This window comes from Pteropus medius, unplaced genomic scaffold (assembly GCF_902729225.1).
Source record: "Pteropus medius unplaced genomic scaffold, Ma_sr-lr_union100, whole genome shotgun sequence".
Classification (NCBI taxonomy): domain Eukaryota; kingdom Metazoa; phylum Chordata; class Mammalia; order Chiroptera; family Pteropodidae; genus Pteropus; species Pteropus medius.
The window spans coordinates 1,447,464-1,474,605 of NW_024344437.1; the positions used below are offsets into that span (position 1 = coordinate 1,447,464).

Sequence of the window (27,142 nt, forward strand, 5' to 3'; positions counted from 1 at the left end):
TTCTTCTAAATATTATCTTACTACATTAATTGTGTGGTTAACTGTTCTCATTATAGAACTCTCTCTCTCTTTCATCTGGTTACCTTTGACCACATCTCTAACCACTTTTCTGGTTTCTTTTGTTGACTCTTCTTCCTTACCTTAAGAATGTGTCTTATTAAAGTCTGCAGGAAGAGACTTTGCTCTTTATATTTTCTGATAGCTTCAGCTATCACTTTAGTGCATATAATCATGAAATCTTTCTTGTACTTGCTTTCCTTGGAACCCCAAGAGACTATTAATATCCATCTTAATATTTCTACTTGGATATACCATTAATTGAAAAGGTATCTAAAATTTATGCCACCCTCTTTCTCCCCATAATTGCTTTTCAGCTGCCTTTTCCCCGTAATTGGCAATAGTAACCTCAGTCTTCAGATTTGAAAATTGTGAGTCATCCTTAACTCCTCTCTCTCCGGTTCTTACAAACTAACTCTTAATCCCCCATATGCCATGTTTTACCCTCCTAATACCCTCATTTCTGCCGTGCATTACCTCTGTATTAAACTTCTTAAAGCCCAGTCTAAATGTTATATATCAGTGCCACAAAATTTTTAATAGTTTCCCACTGCCAGTTTCATTTATGCTTTACTCGGGCATTAAAGTCTTACCTGTTATTGCCTACATACTTTTATATATTGTTTTTTAAATATTATCTGAGAGACATGAAAGTATGTACTAACCACATTGGACAACTTATGTTCTCCTAATATTCATCCTTTGTCAGCAACTGGACTTAGAATGATCATTACACCATTTCTATCCTATCTACCCTTCAAAACCTATCTCCAAACCTTGAATAGCTGGCTTTCCTCATTTAACCCCTGAAAACATTTTTACTCCTTCTGGCCTTTATCTTACTGTTTATTTTTACATGCCTTTATATAAGTACCTTAAAGGGAGAAACTTCAACTGACCATTGTATTTTCCATAGCACTGTGTATAGTATGATATAATATATGCTATTGGGTAAATAAAAAAGTACGGAATGGTTGAATTCTTAAATTTGTTTTTGAATAAACAAAATCCTTGATTAAATGAAAATGTACATACAAATATAGTACTTTCTGTTTTGTTTACCACTCAAAATAATTTTTTAAAAATTTCATATCCTCCTAAGCTTTTATATTGAGATTGTCTCTTTCTCAATATATTCATTTAAAATACTTATTTTTGTAAAAGTACCCAAAAATTCAGGATCCTTAACTGAGTACCTGAACTTACAAAATTCCTTAATCAATTGATACAATGTAATTTAAGTTATTTATGCCAATTTGGTTTGCCGAGCTAAACAATGTAATAACAAGAGATGAGAAACAGTATAATTGTAAGAATATTAATAATGAACAATAAAATAAACTTCTGTCATTTTAATTTTTTCTAGGATATTCGTAGAGGCTTGGAGAGCAATGTAAATGTTGAATTATTGAATGCTTTACATAGCCATATGGTTAATAAGAGAATGTTAACCAAAGACTTAAAAAATGGCATGATTGTTCCTTCAATGTATAACAATTTGGGGCTTTTCATTAACCATTATCCTAATGGGGTAAGTTTCATTAATAAACAGTACACTTCTGAGTAATAGTGCCCTTAATTTTTTTCTGTACTTTTTATATAATATTCACAGAAATAATAAAAGTTAGTGAATATAAGTGCCATATCATGACTTTCTCCACATTTAAGGCATGCAAATTTCTGATTAAGTGACTGACTTATACTCAAGGGTGATTATGAAGAAGAAATTAAATTGACAGTTTATTGACAGTAGACTTAGATGTTCTAATAAAGTACTTGATGTGTTTAAAAATATAATACAGAAAAAAATTAAAAATATAATATCGAAAAGAATAATAAATAAGAATGTATCAGAGAGTTTATCAAAAAATAATTGGAGAATAAGTATTCCTGTATTCACCTTCTGGTTACTATATCGATTTAGATTTTTGTGTAGATAAGAGTCTTTGCACAAAGCTTACAAGTTCATAGGGCTCTTTCAACAGTCAAATTTTCAGAGACAAGAAAGGTCACTGATGAAGCAATATTTAGAAAATTACTAGAACAGAACCAATTATATTAATGCAACAATTATTTGTTTTTCTCTCTCAGAAATTATTTTCAGACTATTTAGACCTTTATGTAATTCACTGATCTATATTAGAAATAGTTGATTACTACCTCAAAAAAAGAAAAGAATAAAAGTAATAATTCAAATTAAAAAATGTTTTGCCTTTTGTTTTATGATATGTTAAATGTAACTGAACTTGAGTTCTCTACTCAAGTTCTCTACTCAAGTTTTAGACATAACAATATGTAACTCTTCATTCTCAGTATTTAAATTCAGAATTTTGATTTCTTCACTGATACTTTTACTAGCATAAATGAAAAATAGTCAGTAGGCTTGCTGTGTCAGTGGTCAGTGGATAGCTCTGATTCTTGCAGTTTGGTTTTCTCAAATAATTATAGGTTGTCACTGTTAACTGTGCTCGAATCATTCATGGGAACCAGATTGCAACAAATGGTGTTGTACACGTCATTGACCGTGTCCTTACACAAATTGGTACCTCAATCCAAGACTTCATTGAAGCAGAAGATGATCTCTCATCTTTCAGGGTAAGTACAAGAAGTAACAGTAGATCACGTTGGATCATTGAAATCCCCTCACTTTTCCTGCCGAAATCTAAAAACAATAAAAAATGCTGTTAAATCTGGCAGAAATATAACAAATATATTTCTTAAAATGAGACTTTTCATTTCAGACAAAAGAAATCATCTCATATGAAATAGTAATATTTATGTGGACAATATAGATAAAGAATGGTTAACTATGTGACTGCAGTCTATTTAGTGTATTTAGAATGTGTCCATCACAGTTATTATAGGTACTGCTGGATATTGCTACAGTCATACAAACAACGGCAAAATTTTCATTCTTATAAACATAGTTTGAGGAGAGTTGGAAAAACTACAATTGGTGTCTCAAAAAGTAATGTCTTAAAGATCTAACAAGAGCAAACTTTAATAATTTTCTATAAAATGGGCTCCTTCGTGTCAGACTAAGTAAAGTGTGTTATAATTTTCTTTTCAATTTGCAATGTGCAAGCCTCTGAAAAGCACATTTTTGTTTCAGGCAGCTGCCATCACCTCTGATATATTGGAAGCCCTTGGAAGAGATGGTCACTTCACACTCTTTGCTCCCACCAATGAGGCTTTTGAGAAACTTCCACGGGGTGTCCTAGAAAGGATCATGGGAGACAAAGTAGCTTCTGAAGGTACAAAAACATCTTTCTCTCTGAGAATCTTCCCAGAATACAAGAAGAAAATGAACTAAAGCAAAACAAAACAAAACAAAAACAAAAAACAAGATTGTCATGCTAATATTATCAGCTTTGATAAACAAAGAGAAAGAAAAGCTTTTCTGAGGTGGACTATAAAAATCTTAAATACCAAAGTCTTTGAAAGAGTATGCAAAGTAATTAAATAACTAATTTAATAATTAATTTAATTAAATTAATTAATAATCAATCAAATTAATTATTTAATTAATACTCTTTCAAAGAGTATGCAGAGCAATTAAGTAATTAATTTAATAATTAATTAAAGTAATTAAAATAAGAATTTCCTAAAGATCACATTTTTGTACTGCTTTCAAGTAAATAAATAGCAACATTAAAAAGGATTAGCAAATGTTAAAATGAAATATTAGATCAACAAATTTTAATATCATATACATATTATGAAATGCTCTTAATTCTAAATTTATGCTAAAAGATATACTAAGTTGAGAAAAATTGCATGGTTCTCTTGGGCCATTACTTATTGATACACAGAGTTTTTAAAGTAGATTTTACATGGTAACTAATACATTTCATTTACTCAAACTATCCCAAAACATATTGAACCAATTTAAGATAGAAATTTTGAAGATACAGACATAGATATAATTTGATTATCTTATATCCCTGCAGATGTTCTTCAAGAAATTATCTATATTGTGGCTATATTCTAGATGTTGTCTTTAAAAATTGATTTGTTATTCAGCCTTTATTAACCTCTTTATGAATTATGTACAGCTATTCTATTAACAGTGTCTAATGCAACATACTGCTTGGGTGTTTTGGAAAGATAGTACTAGAAATATCTTTATAGGCATTCTGAGTGGAACAATTCTTTTTTACTTTCACATCAGAAATTACTTTTTTATGTTAGTGGGAATTTGATCTAACATTTTTCTAGTACTACACAAATCATTTCATGCAACTGATCTTCCCTTCTTACTCCCTACTTAACCGACCCTTTTCTGCAATATAGTTGATTAAAAAATAATAATAAAAATAAAAAATAAATAAATAAACCAAGAACTTAGAATTTAATAACTTTCGGTAAATCCTTAGGTCTTACTTATGTATTATATTTGTTAGGAGTAATTAGTTCCACAGTGAAACATGGCTTTAAGGGTAAAATGCTTTTTTCCCTTGATATGAATGCTCGCTCTCTTTATTTTGTCTTCTAGCTCTCATGAAGTATCACATTTTAAACACTCTGCAGTGTTCTGAAGCTATTATGGGAGGAGCAGTCTTTGAGACTCTGGAGGGAAACACAGTTGAGATAGGATGTGATGGTGATAGCATAACAGTAAATGGAATCAAAATGGTGAACAAAAAAGATATTGTTACAAACAATGGTGTTATCCATTTGATTGATCAAGTCCTGATTCCTGATTCTGGTAAGCAACAGTTTCATTTTCTTCTACTTTTTTTTTATCAGTTATGATGCCTCAAGAGTAAGTCCATGAAAAATGAGTGTGTAATATAAGGAAGGGTATGTGAAGCACAAACACAAAGTAAATAGGGAGGTGAGTGATAAGTTTGTGCTCGTGTCATCATTGGCATTTCATACATGATACCTTGGTTTTCTAGGTATACTGTTTATAAAAGTTCTCACACAACCAGTTTTCTGGAAAATATAAAGAAATATATAACCAAATAATCAGCTTCATATAAATGAAAGAGCTATAGTGCTCAGATTAGAGTCAAGAGGTGAGCAATAGAAAATTAAAGAAAACAGAAACTAAGAAGACAGAAAGATATTTTCCTTCTGAAATGTTTTGTGGTTATCAACCCCCAAAAAGAGAAGCTGGAATTCTTATTAGGGAAAAGCAGGATGTCTTATCACATTGTCAGCAAACAGCTTATAGAAAACAGCCAAGAATTGATTTACTAATTTCATGATGATGATAATAACAATGATGACATTTGGGGGATGGCAATGGTTTATTTTACAGCCAAACAAGTTATTGAGCTGGCTGGAAATCAGCAAACCACTTTCACAGACCTCATGGCCCAGTTAGGTTTGGCATCTTCTCTGAGACCAGATGGAGAATATACTTTGCTGGCACCTGTGAATAATGCATTTTCTGGTACGTACTGGACACTGTCATTCTTGCCCTCCCTTCCCCCAACCAAACACACCCTTTTACTTCACCATGATTGTCTGCAATAAGAAACAACAGACATTTTACAAGATTTTGATTAGTTTCTGCATTGGCTACACACAAGATATTAGCACTATGTAGTCTCTATTAAAATGTCCTTTATTACAAAACATTTCATTATAATAGATAATAGCTTGTAGGGAGTGAAAGTTTGTGGTAAGGGATATTCACTTATTCTCTAAATATAACCATATTTCCAACACACATTACGATTCCTAAGAAAAATAAATTTGATTTCTTTATTTAACACTAACACAAAAATATTTAGGAATAAATAGATATATTTTGCATTTTAGAATTTGACAAGATGTTAGATTATAAATTAATAAAAACAAGGAAATATATACTTCCATATTAAGATGTAAACTATTATTATAAGTATTTTACCTAGTAACTGTTCTTCAAGGACGGTGTTTACAGTGTTTAGATTAATGCTATCTGCTACTTTTTCCAGAAAAGTGATTTCGCAGACATATTTAAAACATTAGCTTAATTTAATAATTAAATAAACAAATAAGCATTACCTTTTTTGCATATTTTCAAATACTAAATTGTGATATAGAAATTATTAATAAAAAATTCAAATTCCTAGAAATGTTTTTCTTCTTTGAACTAACAATGTCCATATGTTAACCCACCTTTAAGAGGTTGTGTGATTTGATTTTTCTCAGTAATAAAGATAAATTTACAAATGATTCATTGGTAGTCTTTCATGTGACTAACGGATATCAAATTCTCAGAAAACGTTTTGACCAGCATTAGAGTTGAACTTTAACCGTAGACCACGTAAAACTATGTAGCCCTCACAGAAATGAAACCCATAGTTTGGACTGCTTGGAATCATGTTATAGTCAATTGATGAAATAGCTCATAGAGTTTCTATTGATGCATAGAATTCATTGCCTTCAACACTTAGTTGAGTCATATATGAGTGTTGAATCCATAATATCAATAGTATTGAATTATTTATTTTCATAGTATTCTCTTACCAGGAGAAACTTAAATGCTTTCTACATAAAATCATCTTTTTCTTTAAAAATTTATTTATAGATGATACTCTGAGCATGGATCAGCGCCTTCTTAAATTAATTCTGCAGAATCACATACTGAAAGTAAAAGTTGGCCTTAACGAGCTTTACAATGGACAAAAACTCGAAACCATTGGAGGCAAACAGCTCAGAGTCTTCGTGTATCGTACAGTAAGTGAATCAGAAAAATAGAAAATATCCACATTGGCCTAAGTGTCAAATGACATGCATTTGTGAAAGTGTTGTTACAACAATTGTTTCTCAGAATTATTATGTGATTTTAATGATAAATATGCATAAGAAGATCAGGTAGCTGAGCAACATGTATGAAAAGACTGAGAAATTACACAAAAAGTATGATATATTAATAAGTCAGGAAATTTGGTGACAGCAGAAAATTTGCATTATAAAGTTATTATAAATAACTTTATGTTCTAAAGCATTAATTATTTCAATTCCAGAAGCTGCTAAAACTCCTATAAAATAAGCTTTCTAAAAATTCAAGGATAGTTTGTATACAAATTAGTTTCAGTTATATAACATAGTGATTCAATATTTATATACCTTACAATGTGAACACCACACTAGATCTAGTAATCATCTGTCACCATGCAAACTTATCACAATATTATTGATTATATTCCTCTTCACATTTTTCACTCATCTCCCAACCCCACCTATATCTGGAAACCATCAGTTTGATTCCTGTTTCTATTAGTCTGTTTTTGTTTTGTTTTATGTGTTCTGTTTTTGCTTTATAATCCACATGTAATTAAAACCATATGGCATTTATCTTTCTCTTTCTGACTTATTTTACTTAGTATAATACTCTCTAACACTATCCAGGTTGTCAAAAATAGCAAGATTTCATTATTTTATTGCTGAATATTATTTTATTGTATATATACACTACATCTTCTTTATCTACTTACCTATTGATGGACACCTTCCATATTTTGGTTATTATAAATAATGCTGCAATGAACTAAGGAGATATATATAGAGAGAGAGAGACAGACAGAGAGAGAGACAGAGAGAGAGAGAGACAGAGAGAGACAGAGAGAGAGAGTGTGAGAGAGAGAGAGAGAGAGAGAGATAGATATAGATATAGATATAGATATAGATATAGATATAGATATAGATATAGATATAGATATAGATATAGATATATCTTTTCAAATTAGCATTTTCATTTTCTTCTGATAAATACCTAGTAGTGGAACTTCTGGGTTGTATGGTTAATCTATTTTTAATTTTTTTGAGAAATCTCCATACTGTTTTCCATAGTGGCTACAGCACTTTGCAGTCCCATCAACAGTGCATGAGGGTTTCCTTTTTTCCACATCCTCACCAACACTTGCAGTTTGTTGACTTTTTGATAATAGCCATTCCGACTGGTGTGAGATGGTATCTCACTGTGGCTTTGATTTGAATTTGCCTGACGATTAGTAATGTTGAGCAACTTTTCATATATCTGTTGGCTATTTATATATTGATCTATAGTCCTTTAAGTTTACATGGTAATTTTTATATAGGATTAAATATGTAGGATGATGTTTTACTGTAAGATTACAATTCAGCCACTGAACCTATTTAAATAACTTTCAAAATAAATTTTTATAGATGCATAATAATTTCTGAACTCTATAAAATGGTTCTAATGTACTTTATCTGAGGAAAAATTTCTAGAAAATATTGCTTATCAAAATTGCAGTGTAACTAGTGGTGCTGTTCAGTTTCAGCCCAGGCAGCACATGCAGCTGTAGTTAATATATTTCACAAAAAGTCAAACATTACCTATAATTGAATGTAATACCCAATAACTGCTCATTACAGGTACACGATTTCAAGACACACATTTTAAAGGATTCAGAAAATGGTCTGCACTTTAAATTATACATATTTGTTCAAAAACACTATAACTAAATCAATAATTTCACTTATAATTGATCTTACAGTCAAGAAAATATAATACATATTTCTGAAGATCACAAGAGACACAGAAGTCATGAAACTTTATGGTGAAAGAGGAAGCTAAAGAGTGAAAGGATTAAAGTTTCCTAAGAGGGTTAGGAAAATGGTTAGAACATAGAGAAGAATGATGGAAAATGTTGAAGTGGAATTCTATGGAACTTTTGTTATTTACTGACAAAACTACCTGCCTGACACACAGGGTGGTATAACTAGTGGTAGAAAACATGATTGAATAAGAAGTGTGATGTCAGATGGTGCAAAATCTTAAAAACAGAGAAGAGAAGCTGCTTCCTTTGGCCATAGAGGTCAGGTGACCTCTTAGAAGCATCAATTTAGACATTTACTTATTTGACTCTTTCCACATTGGAAATTTCAAGTAAGGAAATGGACCGCTGTATCTTTTTTTCTTTGCTAGGCTGTCTGCATTGAAAATTCATGCATGGTGAGAGGAAGCAAGCAAGGAAGAAATGGTGCAATTCACATATTCCAAGAGATCATCAAGCCAGCAGAGAAATCCCTTCATGAAAAATTAAAACAAGATAAACGCTTCAGGTAAGCTTATTAGTTTCACCTTCACAAAAGAATGAGAGCTATTATCATATGTTTGTTTCATAGTTAGTATTCCAAAATGCATTTAGTATTCAGTATTGCTAAGAATAGAATTTAGAATAAGAAGTCTATGCAAATGTTTTCAAAACTGAAATATGTTCTTAACTTTATTTCGCTCCTCGATGCACTGTAATATAACTTGGTAGTTGAAAAACAATTTCATAAACTGAACTACTCCTTATTTTTATAATTAAATTTTTTAAATGATAATATATACTAGCAAAGACTTTAGTAAAATATAAAATCAAAAAAATGCTTTTTATTTGTTATAAATTGTGACATTGTCTTGTTTCATAGAATAAAAACAAGGCTTAGGAAATTTAAAAGTCATATGTACATTTAAATAATTTCCCCATGATAAAACTTTCTTAACAGGTAAATTGCATTGGAAATATGAAAATGTATGAACAATTTTCTCATGCTTTTTGCAATACATGTATTTTATTCTATTCCATACATTGTGGGAGAGCATACCAGACTTAAATCTAAATTTAAAAGTTGAGAATCATATGGTTTCGCTCATATGTGGGATGTAAAACTGAAAGCAACAAACAAGAAACAAAAACTCATAGACACAGACAAAGCTTAGTGGGTACCAGAGGGAAAGTGGGGAGGAAAGGAGGTAGATATGGGCAAAGAGGTTCAAATATATGGTGACAGAAGGAGATTTGACTTTAGAAGGTAGACACCCAATGCAATATACAGATTATGTGTTATTGAATTGTACGCTTGAAACCTATATTATTAACCAACGTCATCCAAATAAATTTAATTAAAAAATAAATCTAACAAAATAAACACATGCTCTTCCTGCTTAGCATCTTCCTCAGCCTTCTAGAAGCTGCAGATTTGAAAGAGCTCCTGACACAACCTGGGGATTGGACTTTATTTGTTCCAACTAATGATGCCTTTAAAGGAATGACTAATGAAGAAAAGGAAATTCTGATTCGTAAGTAAACATGAATACCAGATATTTGTCCTTTGATTTCAGGATCTCATTTCCTCTTCAAGTGTTCTTGCCCAGACAACAGCCTCAAAAATGTCTCCTCTTTCATATTCTTGTCTAGCTTTAGTTTTCTTTAATTTCACCTGGAGTATGTGGAGAGTCACTCATTAATTTTCTTAATTAACTGCATACTGTCATGTTGGGTTAGATGTTCATTATTTCTATTAAGGTGACACAATTAGGTGACAAAGAAGGGAATGGTTTCAAAAATAATTTGTTTTTTTTTCCTCCCCGTTAGTTGGATAATATTTTGATTGAACTGATTGAAATGACTGTATATTTGACATAGCATTGATATCAACTTAAGTGAACAGTGACATTATGAGAAATTACACTGTGGAAATAATAGTTAAAGATAAAAAAATATTTTTCTATTTAGTCTTCATAGCATCAAAGTGTCAACAAAAGATGATATGTTATTAAATAAATATATATATTTTCCCCCTAGGGGACAAAAATGCTCTTCAAAACATCATCCTTTATCACCTAACACCAGGAGTTTTCATTGGAAAGGGATTCGAACCTGGTGTTACTAACATTCTGAAGACCACACAAGGAAGCAAAATCTATCTGAAAGGAGTAAGTTCTCTAGAATAAAGTGATGATCGTGTTAATCTATCATTTAATTATCTTAATGTTGATTTATTTTCAAATTTCTCATTGACATTGTCCCCTGTTTTGAAAGGTAAATGATACACTTCTGGTGAATGAATTGAAATCAAAAGAATCTGACATTATGACAACAAATGGTGTCATTCATGTTGTGGATAAACTCCTCTATCCAGCAGGTTGGTAATTATTGAATTCATTAATGGACTAAATCTTTAATAGAAATATGTATATATATTATTTTATTTTACTAGTGTCAAATATACACTACATTAGTTAGACAATTGTATAATCCCCCCAATTGCCCCTTCTCACCTCTGGCTCTCCACATAACCATTACATTAATGCTAACTGCATTCCCTATCTCATGCTCCCCATCCCTGTGACCATCTATCAACTACTAATCTGTACTTCTTTAACCTTTGACCCCATTCTTCCAACTCCCCAACCCTCCTCCCTTCTGGCTGTCACCAAATTGTCCTCTATATTTGTGAGTCTGTTTTTGATTAGTTTGTTCTTTTTGTTCCTTGGGTTCTGCATATAAGTGAAATCATATTAGAAATCTATATTTTTATTTCACACATACTTGCCAATATTCATTTAATATTCGTCTTCATAGACACACCTATTGGAAATGATCAGCTGCTGGACATACTTAACAAACTGATCAAATACATCCAAATTAAGGTCAGAACATTATTGAATTTATTTCTAATGTGTTGAATATAAGAGACTAGAAATGTATACAATAATGAGTAGACGTACACTAAGCTTGAATTGCTATCCATTGATTATGTACCACTGGCTCACCTAAAAAGAAATGACATAATTTATTATGGTTTTATTCAATGAATATCTATTAAAACCTATGTAGAGCCACGCAGTGTATTAAGTGTTATGGGAAATATTAACTTGAATCAGATATGACCCTTTATTCAAATAGTTTTATAGTTCAGATAAGACATGCAGAAAAAACTATAATCTTTCTATCATCAAATATCTTTGCTACTGAATGTAAAAAATATGTAAAGCATTTACTTTAAAAAGTTGTCACTACTCACAGTAGTTAAAGGCAAAGGAATATTTTGCTTTTTTTTTTATCCTTATAGTATCAAAGTGTCAGAAACTATATGAAATACTATTTTATAAATCCTCTTAACTTTAACTATTCTATAAATTTTGGGACTGAGTAACAAACCCAGTAGTTTTTTATGCCATTTGCACCAAAGCAGGAAATTAGATGTTTCATATGAAGACTTCAATTCTGTCAAGTGTAATTGTAGCTTCACATTAATTACTTTAGTAAGAATTAAAGTGTTGCCATGATTTTCTTAATACAACTAAGTTTTATGTTTCTAATTATAAAAATTATTTTCAGTTTGTTCGTGGTAGTACCTTCAAAGAAATCCCCATGACTGTCTACAGTAAGTACTAAATGAAGATTTGTCACTAAAATTAAAATAATATATATTTTTTTATTTTTTAAAATAAAGATTGTTGATAGTCTGGTATTAAAATTCTAAACAATGGCAAATTTCATCCCACTTGAAATAAGGCTACTCTCAAGCCCTTAGCCATCTCAGGGCAGGATGGGAGACAGTGTGCCAAAGAACCCTATGACAGTGTGTATGAGTTGGTGGTTACAAAATTCTCTCTCCCTCCAAAATTGGACAAAGAAATAAATTTGCCAGGTGATAAAACCAAAAGTTTTAGATTCCAAGGTCCTTTTATTCCGGACTCTACCAGATTATCAAAATTAAAACTCTATTACTTTACAATGGTAAAAAATATTTCATTCTCATAAATATAACTTGTGGTATTTCTCTTTCAATGTGACTTTCTTTCCTTTGTCCTTTTTCTTTATTTCTTATAGCTTTCAAAGCAGAAATTATATTCATTTTGTTTTGACTCTACAATTAAGCATGCAAAAATTTATCAGTAGCTAAAACATTATTTTAACTTTCATTATTTTAACTTTATCCTGGCTAGAAAATTATTCTATTTTATACCACGAATATCCTGTTATTTAATTTTTTAAAATTTCCTTACAACTTACACTAGATATGGAAAAGAGTAAAGACAATGTAAGGAGCAAAACAAAATGTCTGCTGCTCTTTCTGAGTTCAATTATTTAATAATAATGTATATGAATTCAGTGTCAGGCCAGCTCAGCACTGTTTTAAAGATTTAGTTGGAATAGTCATAATTCAACGTGGTATAAAATTTAGTATGGAAGTATACAATAATGTTAAAGATATATTAAGACAAAGAATCATTATGAGTACTATTTATCAGAAATGTTTGTCATCTTTCACCACTAAAGACGTATATCTACACTGTTTCTTTACTTTTTTTACTTTATCCATAATACGTCCACCATTTTCTATATATGTCAATACAATATTTTGCTTACAATGACAACATATTGTAGTTCCTTTATTATCCTCTACTGAAACTGGATCCTCACTCAATAAATTACACTTAATGAAATTATGCAAGTCTAATGAATCTCACCTACCAACTCAGAGCTCTTGAAACAGCTCTGAGATTTATATTCTGATGTCAATTTTTTTAACTCCTCAAATAAATATGCTGTGATTTAGAAGCATACTTCAAATAGAAGTAGAGACTTATTAAACCAAAGATTTCATTTTTATGTTACTTTTATTGACTTTAATTTCCTTGCTACACATTATTCTTTTCCCCAAAATACCATACACTTAAATTGTTTGGGCAGGGGGAAGCGGGAAATGCCCTTTAGTATGTCAAATATATAACATTTGAGGTGACAGGGAATAAAATCAGTATTTAATCCTCAGCCTATGACCTGTCAAAACTGTTTAAGTCCTCAGAAAAGCAAGATTGAAACCAAACTACCAACTAAACATCCTGAACTTCTAGTTCCCTAACATGAACTAAAAATTTAAGATAAAAGTAGTTAATCTATTTTGATAATACCCATGAATTTGACCTGTGCTTTTGACTTCCATGGAAAGGTTCCTCTAAAGTAAGACTTCCTGTGGAATCAATAATTAGGTACTTAGATTTGATATATTTTAGCACTTTATAATTTGAGATCTCAAGATATAAAATCTGATATGACTGAAACAGTCACAATTAAGGTTGTGAACTCATCTTAATTAAAAAGATGACAGCTAAACATCCCAGAAACCTGAGGTGAGAGTGTGATACAAAGCCAAACTGTGCTAACATCTACCCTCTAAAGTGTTAACATAATCTGTTATGATTGAACAGTTAGCTTTATTGCAGCTTATTACCTATGGAACCATCTTTTAAGGCTTCTAATTTGAAATGACAAAAACCCAGTAGCTCTGATTGTATGGCTCCAGAGGCTCATTTCCAATTATCCTGTACAATCAAAAGCCAACCAAATAGTTGGATGCTATCTTAAACAAATTTTGGACATCATTATTTTAGTCGGGTGGATGATATACACTCAAAATACATATCTTTAAGGTTTTTTTTTTTAAATGAGGATGATAATAATGCTGGAAACTAAACATATTTTAGCCTGTAATTTAAATACTGATCATATTATGATTGTTGCATAGCTCTCATATCTGGCTGGCTGAAACTTATTTTTACTTTTAAGTATACTGATCTATTTTTCATGTTTTCCTTTCTACATTACTGTTATAAAATGCATGAAAAATGTTTTGAGTCTTTTTCTTTTAGTGTTTTTTTGTAATTGAGAAAGAATTCAACAATGCAATTAGAGATATTATGAATTGCATGAAATTAATTATGTTTGTCTTCTGTTGCTATGCAGCCAATATTTTCAAGAAGTACAAAAGAAGGTAAAGAGCTTTAGTGGTGTAGTTAAAAATTATAGATTTCTAGATAGAATTTCTCACTTAGTGAGTCTATATTTCACTGGAACAATTCCTATCACTGGACTTCAGAGTTCACCATCTGGACATGAGAAGATACCACTATGAATATTTCCTGTATCTGACTGCCTGAACATATTACCATATCAGATACCTGAGAACTCAGAAAAGACACAAAAAAATTTGTTGAGGTTCTTTTTTAATATAAACATTATTTACGTTCCACTTTCTATACTTTCAGCAACTAAAATTATAACCAAAGTTGTGGAACCAAAAATTAAAGTCATTGAAGGCAGTCTTCAGCCTATTATCAAAACTGAAGGTAAAAATCAATGGTTCCTTTTATTGTGAAAAAAAAAAATCTGTATAACAGACTGATTTCTATGAATGTATCTACATTCTTTTTTAAAACTAACATGCTAAATATTTCTATACCAATGGCATGCTCATGTTATTGTAGAATGTGGAATGCAAATTATTTAACAGAGTAAATGGTGCATTCCTAATACTTTCAGTACATTTGCTTGTTCTGTACTAAGACAGAGCAATAGTTTCAAATGAACATAATTGGCCATTGCATTAGCACTAGTACCCAGATACTCACTAAACAAATCCTAAGCTATTTCACTACAGTCAGACTCCAGAGTATATTCTTTTTGTAGGTTTATTTTCAATCTCCCCACATGGACCCCTTTTGTACTGTTATACAAAGCTCTTCCAAAAAGCTCAAGTATTTTTCACTCAACAACTTAAGAAAGCACAAAGAAAGCTGTAAATTGATGAAAGCTTTTAAAATTACAACCACACATAATATATTTTGAAATTACATTACCAGATGGAGAAGAGGGAATATATAGCTGGCACAGTGAGTCAAATTTATAATCCTTAACTCCAGCCTTGAACTTATATATATGAGAACATACATATTTTTATATACATAGTTTAAATATCTCTCCTGATACTTCAGACTAGAACATTAAATAATGTTCTCTCTACCCCTACTGTCTATGTTAGCCAACTTCAACATCTTGATGCCACCTTATTTTCATGTATTTTAATATTTTAATTATCACAAAGGATTAGACCTTAAGACGTTTTTACTTCCATGAGTAAACATCTTAATATACTGACTTGCCATAGAGAAAAGACCATGTTATCGTCTTTGTTTTGTAAGAAGGATAAAAACAGTTTTCTAAAAAAAATAAATAAATCTTGTTCTCAATTTAGTCTTAATTGAGATTATTTTAATTACTTTTGATTTTGGTATTTCTTCATATTCTGTAAATTGAGTTGGAAAATTCTTGAATATTTTTGTCTACTCCTTTAAAAATTAGCCATAACTTAAAAAACTTAGACATTGGAAATACATATATAAAAGTTTATTTCTTAGCTAATTTAAGTTATCTACATTTTTACTCAATTATGAGATCTAAAATTGAGGTATTATTTGAAATCTGTGCTTATTTTTTAAAATACTATACTATGGTCATTTGTTTGCTTTTATATATTGATGAATAAAATTTGGTATTTTAAGAAGAAATTAAATCACAGAAATTTTTGTTGAAAAATGATATTTTAATGAAAACGATCAAATAAACCTTGGGAATATATTTTATTTTAAAATTTTTGTACAATTTTTAAAAATTAGATTTCCTCAATTTTTTACAAATTATTTAGAGTTTATTTTTATCAGCAAAAATAAGAAATATCCCTTTAAGATATTTTTTATAGAAAAGAACCTTTTTAAATTAAAATTATCGGGGTGACATTGGTTAATAAAATAAAATACATTTCATGTGTACAATTTAACAATATGTCATACATACATTTCATTTTGTTTTCACCACTCAAATTTAGACTTCCTTCTATCACCAAATATTTGATACCTTTTACTCCATCTACTCCCCCACACCCACCTTCCCTCTGGTAACCACAATTAACTGTCCATGTCCATGGGTGTCTGTTTATCATGTTTGTTTGTTACTTTCATTTTTATATCCCAAATATGAGTAAAATCATATAGTTTTCAACTTTTCCTGTATGACTTATTTCACTTAGCATGATTATCTCAAGATCCATCCATGTTGTCACAAATGGCAACATTTCATCTTTCCTTATGGCTGAGTAATATTCCATTGTATATATAGATTTTCTAAAATTTTATATAATTGCTAGTATACAGCTTCTATATCGAAATCATTCACATGTGCTGTTCTTATTTTCAAAGATTCCTATCTTTTCTTTAAAGCTCTTTATTCAATCCATTTATCTTCTCAGTTTTTGTTAGTGGGATTTTATTGTAATAATCTTTCTTCAGTTAGGAACACAGTGGATCATTAATTCTTCCTGGGTTCTTCCTATAAAGAGAACAAGGATAAAAAATACGGTCATGTCACCAATGCAGTAATAACTCTTTAGTTCAAAAATTTAGAAATTTTACTTCTGTGTAACATAGTGAAAGAAACCAATCTTGGCTGCCATTTATAATTTCCCAGCTCTAAGATCGCTGCTGATATTTCCTTCTCACTGTACTTTAGCAGATTCATTCATTCATTGATGACTCTTGAATTCTCATTAAATAAATTAGACTCCAAGACAAAATTTTGAGACATTTCCTCTTTAAATAATAAAAAAGATACTTAACAGGATTTTGGAATTAAGAATAAATCAACTGAAATTCAATTCAACACATACTCATTGAGAACTTCTTGTGCTGGTTACTCTCCTAGGTATTAGAAGTAAATTTAAAAAAAAAAAATTATAAAAAACCCTACTTCATAGAGCTTAACTATAGAGGATATTTCTGAAATAACAGTTTAGGTTCTTTTAAATAATCATCAATTTGGATAATTTATTAACATTTACTGTTCTTAATCTCCTTAAGTATACTTTCTTTTGAAATTTCTGCACCTGAAAAACTTGGCCTTATGTTTTGATACTCTATATCCCCTAGCCCTTAGATCAAATATCATGGTGTGAAGCATTTATTATTTGAAAGGACTATACTTTTGTTTTCATTATTTTAATTTTTCTAGACTATTTCATTCTGGGTAATGGTGTATGGCGACAATTTTGGGGCAAGCAAATAAATCCTCTCAAAGATAAGCAAATATAGTTACATTCAACTGTTGAAGGGTGTTACGGTATGAGTTAAATGTACTGAATTATTATTTTTCTTCTCTATGAAATATTCTTGATTAACTAATGTAGTAATCAGCTTACTAACATTCAAAATGATTTTCTCTGTGAGTAAAATCATTTTGTAGGTCAAATGCAACTCTCATTTAACTTTGCATTTGAAGGACTGTTTAACTTTTAATTAGTAAATTTTTGCATTATTCTTACATAGAAGGTAAGTACTCAAATTTATTTTCTCATAAAACCTGAAATTCAGTATCTTAAAGGTAGGCATAAAGTTAAAATTTTTAAATATTTAATCATATGCCCATTAGATAAAAAGCATAAGATACTGAGTGATTAAAATTAAATTAAAATTTTGATAAGGAAGGAGTAATAGACAATCTTAGTATGGTAAAGTAAGATCTAGACTAGTTTTTATTAGAACAACTCAAATTTGTGCATACTGTTTGATTCACAAAGTATAGCCACATATATTTTGTGTGATCATATTTTATAGCTATGAATAAATGGATGAATTTATATATAAATTTATATACTAATAAAAATGAAAGTAATTTTAGTAACACACCAATAGACTGAGTCATTTGTTCTTATAAATACTGCCTAATTTGAAGAAAATAGGAAATGTTTAAAACTAATTTCATAAAGGCTGAAACCACTTTGATGTTTGAAAAACACAAAATGGTAAAATAAATTCCCTCTTGGTAAAATTAAAGTACTGATTTAACATGATAATTTGTCTCTTAAAACAATGTCTCAGGACCCACAATAACAAAGGTGAAAATTGAAGGTGAACCTAAATTCAGACTTACTACAGAAGGTGAAACAGTAACTGAAGTGATCCATGGAGGTACATTATGTATATTTCCTAGTGCCTGGTTAGGATTACTGTGATTATTTTAAAATAGTGTTGGTTTAAATATATTGAACATCTGATATTTTCTCTGGGCTTCTGTTTTATGTGAACTGTGGGAATACTTTTATTAGTAATGAGTTCTTATTAACCTGTCAAATAAAATATTGTTTACCTTTTAATGGATCTAGTTGGAATTAATTTAACCATTAAGTCATTATGTTCAATGAAACTGTCATTCCTTCTGCATATGCCATGATGATTATGAAATATGATAACAATAATGTCAATATGAATGAAAATATTAGACTTAGGAGAAAAATGGCCATTGTATAAAACTGACTGATAAGCCACTTTGAGGAATCATCACAGGATTCTTATTCTAATAATGTAGAATTTACTGGATTCTCATTACTCATTCCACAATCAGAAAACAAATATGACATGGAGAGTTAGCTTGACAGCTGGTTCTTGCCCTCACCCAAGATTCAGGACATAATTAACACCTTTTAGACCTCTGTTGTTATGATTTCATTCTAAATAGTATTGATTTGAGAAATATCATTACAATGTCTAGCTTATGGAGGTTTAGATACCATAAGGAGATAAATCAAATTCATTTTTCTTCCCCTACTTTCAGAGCCAATTATTAAGAAATACACCAAAATCATTGATGGAGTGCCTGTAGAAATAACTGAAAAAGAGACAAGGGAAGAACGAATCATTACAGGTAATTTTTAATTCCGTGCATGAAACTATGCCTAGGTTATAAAGATCAAACTATAGTGAATCCTAAAATATTTCTATAAGAATCATTAGAGAAACTAATCTATTTTTATGGTGGTTACTGAAGTTACTTCATTTCTTCTTAGCAGACATAATATTATAAGTAATCTATGCTTTTCTCTGAATTAGAAATTTGTAGATAAATCTATAAGTATTTGTTTTTATTATGTGTGTGTACATATTATATAATACACTATTATTTCCTAAAATTAAAACCATTCCCTCCTTATATTTTTCCATTAATCTTAATGTCTACATATCTATGTATCAAAATATATGGAAGTTTGTATAAAACAATTGATTAACAATTTTGGTAAACCTCTGTATTAGTCTCCCACCAATAAATTAGCTAAAATTCTGAATTCTGTAAGTATTTGTTTCTATAAGTATTCTATAAGTATTTGTTTAAACAAGCAGTTAGCAACTATGGCCTGAGCCACCTACATATGTAAATAAAGTTTTATTTCAACACCAAGTGTCTATTTATTACAGATACAAAGTTGAATAGTTGCAACTCAGGCCATGTCACTCACAAAGTCTAAAATGCTTACTATCTGGCCCTTTCCAGAGGAAGTTTGCCTACCCTTGTTTTAGATCTATTTTATTGCCTTTCCCTTAGGTCCTGAAATAAAATACACTAGGATTACTACTGGTGGTGGAGAAACAGAAGAAACTCTAAAGAAATTATTGCAAGAAGGTCAGCATTCTAAAAAAAATAAATAAGAATATAACTTTATCTAATCTATCTGTATCAAAGTCTAAATAATATTTGAGGCCTCATGTTTTCTCTTCTATGTCCTTTCTTTAAGTTCTATACCAACACAAGGAAAAAATCCAAAGATATAGAATGAAATTTAAATGACAGTCATATTGATTATTATGTTTATATTTGCTATATGTTGTTCAACAGCTTTATAAGAAAATTGGTTTATCAAAAGAAAAAACAGCATTAAAAACTGAGAAAGACCCAAGTGTTGGTGTGGAATTCATTATTGGGCAGATGCCATTATATAACACATCAAGTCTCCTGTCTTTTTGTTACATAAACCAATTTCTGCTATATACATGTATCCTCTCAGAGGTCACCAAGGTTACCAAATTCATTGAAGGTGATGATGGTCATTTATTTGAAGATGAAGAAATTAAAAGACTGCTTCAGGGAGGTTAGTAAAATGGAAACAACTAACACGTTAACAGGTTCTGGTGACTGAGTTCAACTTTTTAAAGACTGAGCATGCAGATTTTTTTAAAGATGATATCATGTGCTGTCCTAATAGACTGATTTTTTCAATGGTAGTTTAATTAATATTTATAAAGCAATGATTACTAGTTTAAGCAGTCTTTAAAAAGTCCTATGGTACAAAGCTTGGGGAGCAATGAATAACTTTTTTTGCTTTGATACAGATAATTGTAAGGACATTTTAAGTATATGAAAGAGGAAAACTTTTTAAATTGGTGGTCTAAACAAATTTAAATTGACATACTTTTTATATTAAAAAATATATTCACTGCCCCCACAACAATAATAAAAGGCATGTTTATGGATTCTTTATGTGCATATATCTAGAAAAAAAACAGTGCATTTAGTAATTTTCTTTCCTAAAACTACATTCTTTGGAATGAGTATCTGTTTCCTCTAACAGTTTAAGTGATAATCTATTCCTGGAGATGTAAATTATTTTGCATATGAAATTAATCTTAATCTTTAAAGTATGGAACATTCTCTGTCTATGGCATTAAAATGACCTTTTAAGAGCAAAAGAGAAAAAAAGAATTCTAAATTTTATGCAAACTCTAAACAGTAATTCTTCAAAGAAATAGTAATTTTATAAATAAATTTGAATAATTTTTACTTGAATAAGTGAATTTCAAGTCCATTTTATTAACAACAGAATTATTTAAATGACATATTGGTTTAGAAAAACAAGATTTTAAATTACATAGAAAATTCAGATATGCTCCTTAAAATATACTGTGAATTGAGAAACACAACTGAAGTTTGGTATTTATCCAAAGTATGGTCCAGATGGCTTTTCTGCTTAAAATTTTACAAATCGTATCGTGTCCATGAAGATGTAAAATATCTTGGACCATGTGCATTTTCAACAATTATTGTTTCTTTATTCTTTAGTTTAATATATATAAATCTCATATAGTATTAAAAATTTTCAGCAATAGTAAAAATAAATAAGTTTTATTCAACCAATTATTGAATTTCCCCTCAAAAGAAAGGCAAATGTCTGAAAAATACAAGATTTTCTTTCAGACTGCAGGGAGTATATGACACACCCAAAACCATAATAGAACCAAAGTTTTCTGTGAGATCTAACACAGAATTCATTCATTTGCCTCAAATGCTTAACATATTCATATACATATGAATTTGAGAGAAGAGGCAAAGACATTACAAAGATTAAATTGAATTCTTTTTTTCAGTCGTTGCCATAGTAAGCAGCTTTGTAGAATGCTAGTGCTTTTAAGAGAATGAATAAATTAGTAATTTACCTATTTACAGTTTTTATTTAAGCTTAAAATTCAGGTAAGTGTGTTTTATTTCTTTAATAAGCCCTAAGTCTGTTATGAACAATAAACTAATACTAAAGAATAGCTTCAGCCAAGAAAAAAAGATATACCTGCTACAAGTTAAGAATATGTTATTCTATTTTTAGTTAATGGGCTCTTCCCTTAACTCTTGTATCTGTTCATCACAGAAGCTGATTCCTTTAGTTTACAATATATTTTATCTGAATGTCTATAAAACATCTGTTTCCACAATACCACACCATGATTTTTTATCTAAACATTTCCAAAGATTTTTTTTAGCAGTATAATCAATATATCAACTAGTATCTGGGTATTGCTTGGACATGTTAGTATTCTTTTTTCCATTCTTATAATACAACTGAGTCATCCCTGAGTTACAAGTATCCTCTTGGCTAGGTCTAAAGAGACACCAATTTATAAAGAAGCTAGTGTGAATAAATATTACATCGTGCAGGGCTGGCTTTTTTTTTTTTTCATTGAGAATATAGATAATCAATCTATAGCCAAACTATAGTCTTATTTCTAAGCTTGGAGTTTTCTTTCTGAACTGCTCATATTGTGACATATATAGTACATTTTTAATGAATTGACTATATACCCAATCATTTAAGTCATGACTATTAATATGGCTAAGTGGTCCTTTTGGTATCAATATTGTGTTTTGTCACTGAAATACTTCAGGGCCCTTAACTAAAAAAAAAATGTTCTCACAAAATGCATAAAGTTTTCATTCTTAGGTAAAACTGTATTTACTGAAACTACTAAAGTAATTAAGAAAGAAGATCAAGCTATGGAGAAAGGAACCAAAAAAGTCATTTTGGAAGGTTTTGACAAATTTGACAATATAACATGTAAAGATTTATGGCTCTGTAGCATATAGGAGATCAGGTTGTTGAAATGACTCTCAATCTGGCCTTCACCTCACACTAATTTAAGTAAGCTGATTCTTTTCTGCCTTGGTCCCTTCTTCTGAAAAGTGGAGACAGTAATGTAACCTACATCTAAATGAGTTATATGAAAAGTGCCCAGCACACAAAAAGTTCTCAGTGATCTTAGCTATTATCAGTATTATAGTCAATTAACATTAACCTCATCAATAAAGTAATATTTTACACCCTATTTTAAATTCCCAAAGTGATAACCACTTGAAAATGGAAAAGTCTTACAAATAATCGAGCTGAAGCATTTTCCATGTTTTAATACCACAAAAAACGTACTATAGAGGAGCCTTTGTTGGCATCATTTCTGTGATTCCTTTATCATTACTCATTTTGCTTCTCTAAATGTGACCTGATACAATTCTCATTCGTTTTGAGATAGCAAAGAGCCACTGGGAAGAAATTTGATTTTGTGCACTTTATTCACTCTTTCTTCTAAAGATGTTTGTTTGCTATAATGAACACTTATTTTGATATTATCATAGCAAAATGTAATAAATTAACAAATTACTTATTAGGCTGCTCATCAGTTGGTTGTTGTCAAGTGTATGAAAGAAAATCCAAGTGTAAGTGCTTGTTTAGAAAAGTAATGCTGTAAATACTTTTATGATTTTGTATTAAATTATACAATAATTGTTATTTGGAATTTAATATGTCCATCATCTACAATGGACATAAAGATTGGATCCATCTTTTCTCAACTACATATTATAAGCCATATTGGGTTACCAAATAAATCTGAGGTTAAAGAAAGTATATCGATTAGAGCATATTTCATAATTCAGACTTTTCTATCTCACATAAACTTCCCTCACTATCCAATCTAATGTTTTCCACAGTTCTGTATTTTATTATGACATTAATACAGTTATACATCTTATATTCTAGGGGGGGAAAGACATGTTGAAAATATGCCGTATAGACAGAAATAAAATTCTTCAAAAAATTTTTAGCGTTTCTTTTTTACTCAGTGTCACACAGTCCAAATTACTGTTGGTGACAATTTCATGCCTTACATTTTATGAATTTTCAGAGAATTGAAAAAAAAATATATATATATATATACACTAGAAAAATTTTGACATAATTGCCTAATATAATTGTCTAATATATATATATATATATATATACACTAGAAAAATTTTGACTTAATTGTCTAATATAGATGATATATTAAAAGCAAGAAGTCAAAATTTGGAGAAAAAATAAAAGTAAGGAGAAAAATGAAGTCACTGTAGGAACCTCTTTGCAAATGCTCAACAACAGAGTGAAAATATGACTTTAGGTCTACCAGCTTGGTCTTATGATGAAGTAAAAGACAAATAAGGGAATTGAGAAATATTTTACAACTATAATAATCAAAAACTTCATAGTGATAGACATCTGAAAGTCTTAAATATGAAAACTTTTATTATCTTCAAATAGTTAATTTTTTTAACGGTCTTATAGGATTGGAATTAAATTGGGGGACATGTTGGCATACATTTCCTGAATTGCTTATTATGTTTCTAGAGCTATTTGGCCAGTGGTATTTTGTTGTCCTCATATACGCTAAGATAATCATGAATTAATTTACAACGAGAATTTACAGGGACAGAAGTCTGATACATCACAAATAAGAATAAGTTGATAACTCTGGGAAGATACTTCTGCTAAACTTTATATAATATTAAACATACTCTAATCATAAAGTCATGCTTTTTACTAAAAGGATAAAAACCTCATGTAAATCTCTATAGAAAAGTGGCACATTATATGGGGTTTTAAATGCCATAATGGAACAATATGCTTTGCAAATAGTGAACATTCATCATGTTATATAGAGAAAAGTGTTCATTTTGTCTGTTGCCCATGCAAAAGTATCATGTTTGTGAAATTGAGTACTCCAAAAGAAAATCTACATGTTCAAGTGATGTTTATTTTAAGATTTATACTTAACTATGGTCTCCTGTCTGATGTTAGCCATAATTTCAAAGTTTTTTTCTAACTATAACTATTTAATTTTAGACATACCTGTGAGGAAGATACAAGCCAACAAAAGAGTTCAAGGTAAATGTATTAACTATAGTAATATGCATATATGACACTTATTTTGTTATTTTAAGAGAAACCAATGAAAAGGAGAGTACTTTAATATATTTTATTGGACTTTGCTCTCTGACAGGGAGAAAAGTTTGTGAATATGGGAGCAAATTATTTTAATGACAAGAATCAGAAAATAAATGGTTCATGTTCTGCACTCTCAGTAACATCTAAGAATAACAAATATTAAAGGAAAGGCAATTATACTCCTGCAAACTGCTAGATATATTGAACGCTTGAGGAAGACTCAAGTAAAATTAAATTGAAAAGAAATCCTTGAATATCAGAGCTGAGCAAAAGTAGGTTTAGGAGGAATTAAACTCTGTAAAATGTTATTATTTGAGATGAGACTACAGTTGGAACCATAAAGGAAAGCTGTACACAAAAAGAAAATGTTAATATACTTATGTACAAAATTTTCATATAATATGTAGACTATATGCATGTTTATATAACCCATGCACTACAACATTATTTATAACTGTGCTTATGAGCATTTTCTAAGCTCCCAGTTAGGTTACCTTATATTTTGACACATTCAAAAATCTCAAATTCCTCTTGTAGAACTTAGAATAAATTACAGGTTTGGAATTTCTAAAATAATTACATACTAATAGTCACAAGATGTGGCACAGCTTATAAATACATTCTAAGCTAATTCGATACAGATATTTGAAATTAAATAATCAATTGTACAAGTAACTTTTAATTGAAGAGTTTATTCAAATTTACTGAAGAACTAAAATCATCACTTTAAATTATTATTTACATGTACCTTTAAACCCAGGATAACCTTGATTTCATCATCATAAATGAAGTATATTAAAACACCAACTAAAGTTTTATTACAATTAGAAAAGATGGTCTTTTATAGATATAGTTATTCATAGAATATCATATTTGTAAACTCTAAAGTTTCATCACATTTACAATCTATATGTTCTCTCTTTTTCTTAATTAGGATCTAGGAGACGATCAAGAGAAGGTCATTCTCAGTGAAAATCCAGACCAGACTACAAAGTTTATAAAGCCCTAAATCAGTAACCTGATCTTAAAAGAAAATTATGGTTCAGTAAGTGAACCATCATCAGTACACAAAAAAAGCAGTCATTGAACAATTATAAAAGCAAATTGAATTATTTTTAAATGAGAAACTTAAGGGAAATTCTGAAGTTAGTCTCCTGTGGGATAGGAACTGAGAGAATTAGAACACTTTACAGGCTTTTACATCTTGATGTTAAAAGTTCTAGCTAACTTTGGGATCCATTGAAGAAAATCCTTATCACTGGATTTATTACAATTCAATTCTCAGAGTGGTGAACTATTATACCATTGAGTAGATTGAGCCTGGATAGATAAAATGCATTGAGTAGATTGAGCCTGGCTAAATTGAGTGGATAGATAAAATGCCTGCAACCAGTGACCTCCCCATGGGAAGCTAAGTTATAAATAAAGAGTGTTAAGTATTAAAAAACAAACAAAACATATCAAAATGTTTTGCATATTTCTAATGCAATGTTGGTTTACTGGTAAATGATGTTATTCCTAAAACTGATTTTGTACTCTTGAAATGTTTGTCTATGCTTCTTGCAATACATATTTTTTATCTCAAACATTTCAATAAAACCATTTTTCAGGTTTAAAGAGAATTACTTCAAATTGGGTAATTCAGAAAACTCAAAGTTTAAGTTAATAAGAGGTTTGGACTTGGGAGCAGGACTTTATACCTCCTTTTAATAACAATAATCATTAAAGGAATAAAATAAATTTACTGTTTCTTGAATTTTTAAAACTACTGTGTGAATAAAGAATCATGATGAACTGAGTACATAATATAACCCCAGATCTGTACTAAGTCGTGGATTCAAAAGAATAACTAGACAGTTACTGTTCTTGAAGGATAAAGAGACAAATCATCAATAATCCACAATGCACCATGACATTTAATCGGCACTACACAAGCACAAGTACATCGATTAATTTTTCCTAAGATTGGGCCAGACATGGGAGAAGCCACAGAAATGCTCTAAACTAAGACTGAAGTAACATTAGAGTTCATTGCACAGAAAAGGAGAAGAAAAATAATTGTTTGCTAAGAATTATAAAGGTATCAGTTTGATCTACTCAGATCCCAACAAGTGTCATCCTTATGTGAACAAATTAACATGAGTATTTAAGGAATAGAATT

At 30.0% G+C, this 27,142-nt stretch overlaps 1 protein-coding gene across 8 annotated transcripts in view; it reads left to right on the plus strand.

The window, feature by feature from the left end:
* The window catches only part of POSTN (periostin), a 34,872-nt gene extending 8,151 nt beyond the window's left edge, over window positions 1-26,721 (plus strand). Inside the window, exons 5-23 of one of the 8 annotated variants that reach the window (XM_039872943.1) lie at window positions 1,424-1,588; window positions 2,506-2,652; window positions 3,170-3,311; window positions 4,553-4,765; window positions 5,324-5,458; window positions 6,584-6,732; window positions 8,951-9,087; window positions 9,963-10,093; window positions 10,599-10,729; window positions 10,836-10,938; window positions 11,379-11,446; window positions 12,138-12,183; window positions 14,852-14,932; window positions 18,512-18,601; window positions 19,245-19,334; window positions 20,010-20,087; window positions 20,470-20,553; window positions 24,880-24,921; window positions 25,916-26,721. In XM_039872943.1, coding sequence (XP_039728877.1) covers window positions 1,424-1,588; window positions 2,506-2,652; window positions 3,170-3,311; window positions 4,553-4,765; window positions 5,324-5,458; window positions 6,584-6,732; window positions 8,951-9,087; window positions 9,963-10,093; window positions 10,599-10,729; window positions 10,836-10,938; window positions 11,379-11,446; window positions 12,138-12,183; window positions 14,852-14,932; window positions 18,512-18,601; window positions 19,245-19,334; window positions 20,010-20,087; window positions 20,470-20,553; window positions 24,880-24,921; window positions 25,916-25,953 — 2,070 coding nt within the window. In that variant the 3' untranslated portion in view covers window positions 25,954-26,721. The remainder of the gene's footprint in view (window positions 1-1,423; window positions 1,589-2,505; window positions 2,653-3,169; window positions 3,312-4,552; window positions 4,766-5,323; window positions 5,459-6,583; window positions 6,733-8,950; window positions 9,088-9,962; window positions 10,094-10,598; window positions 10,730-10,835; window positions 10,939-11,378; window positions 11,447-12,137; window positions 12,184-14,851; window positions 14,933-18,511; window positions 18,602-19,244; window positions 19,335-20,009; window positions 20,088-20,469; window positions 20,554-24,879; window positions 24,922-25,915) is intronic. The other 7 variants (XM_039872946.1, XM_039872945.1, XM_039872944.1 and 4 more) reach the window with 7 other exon arrangements.
* Window positions 26,722-27,142: the final 421 nt, after the last annotated feature.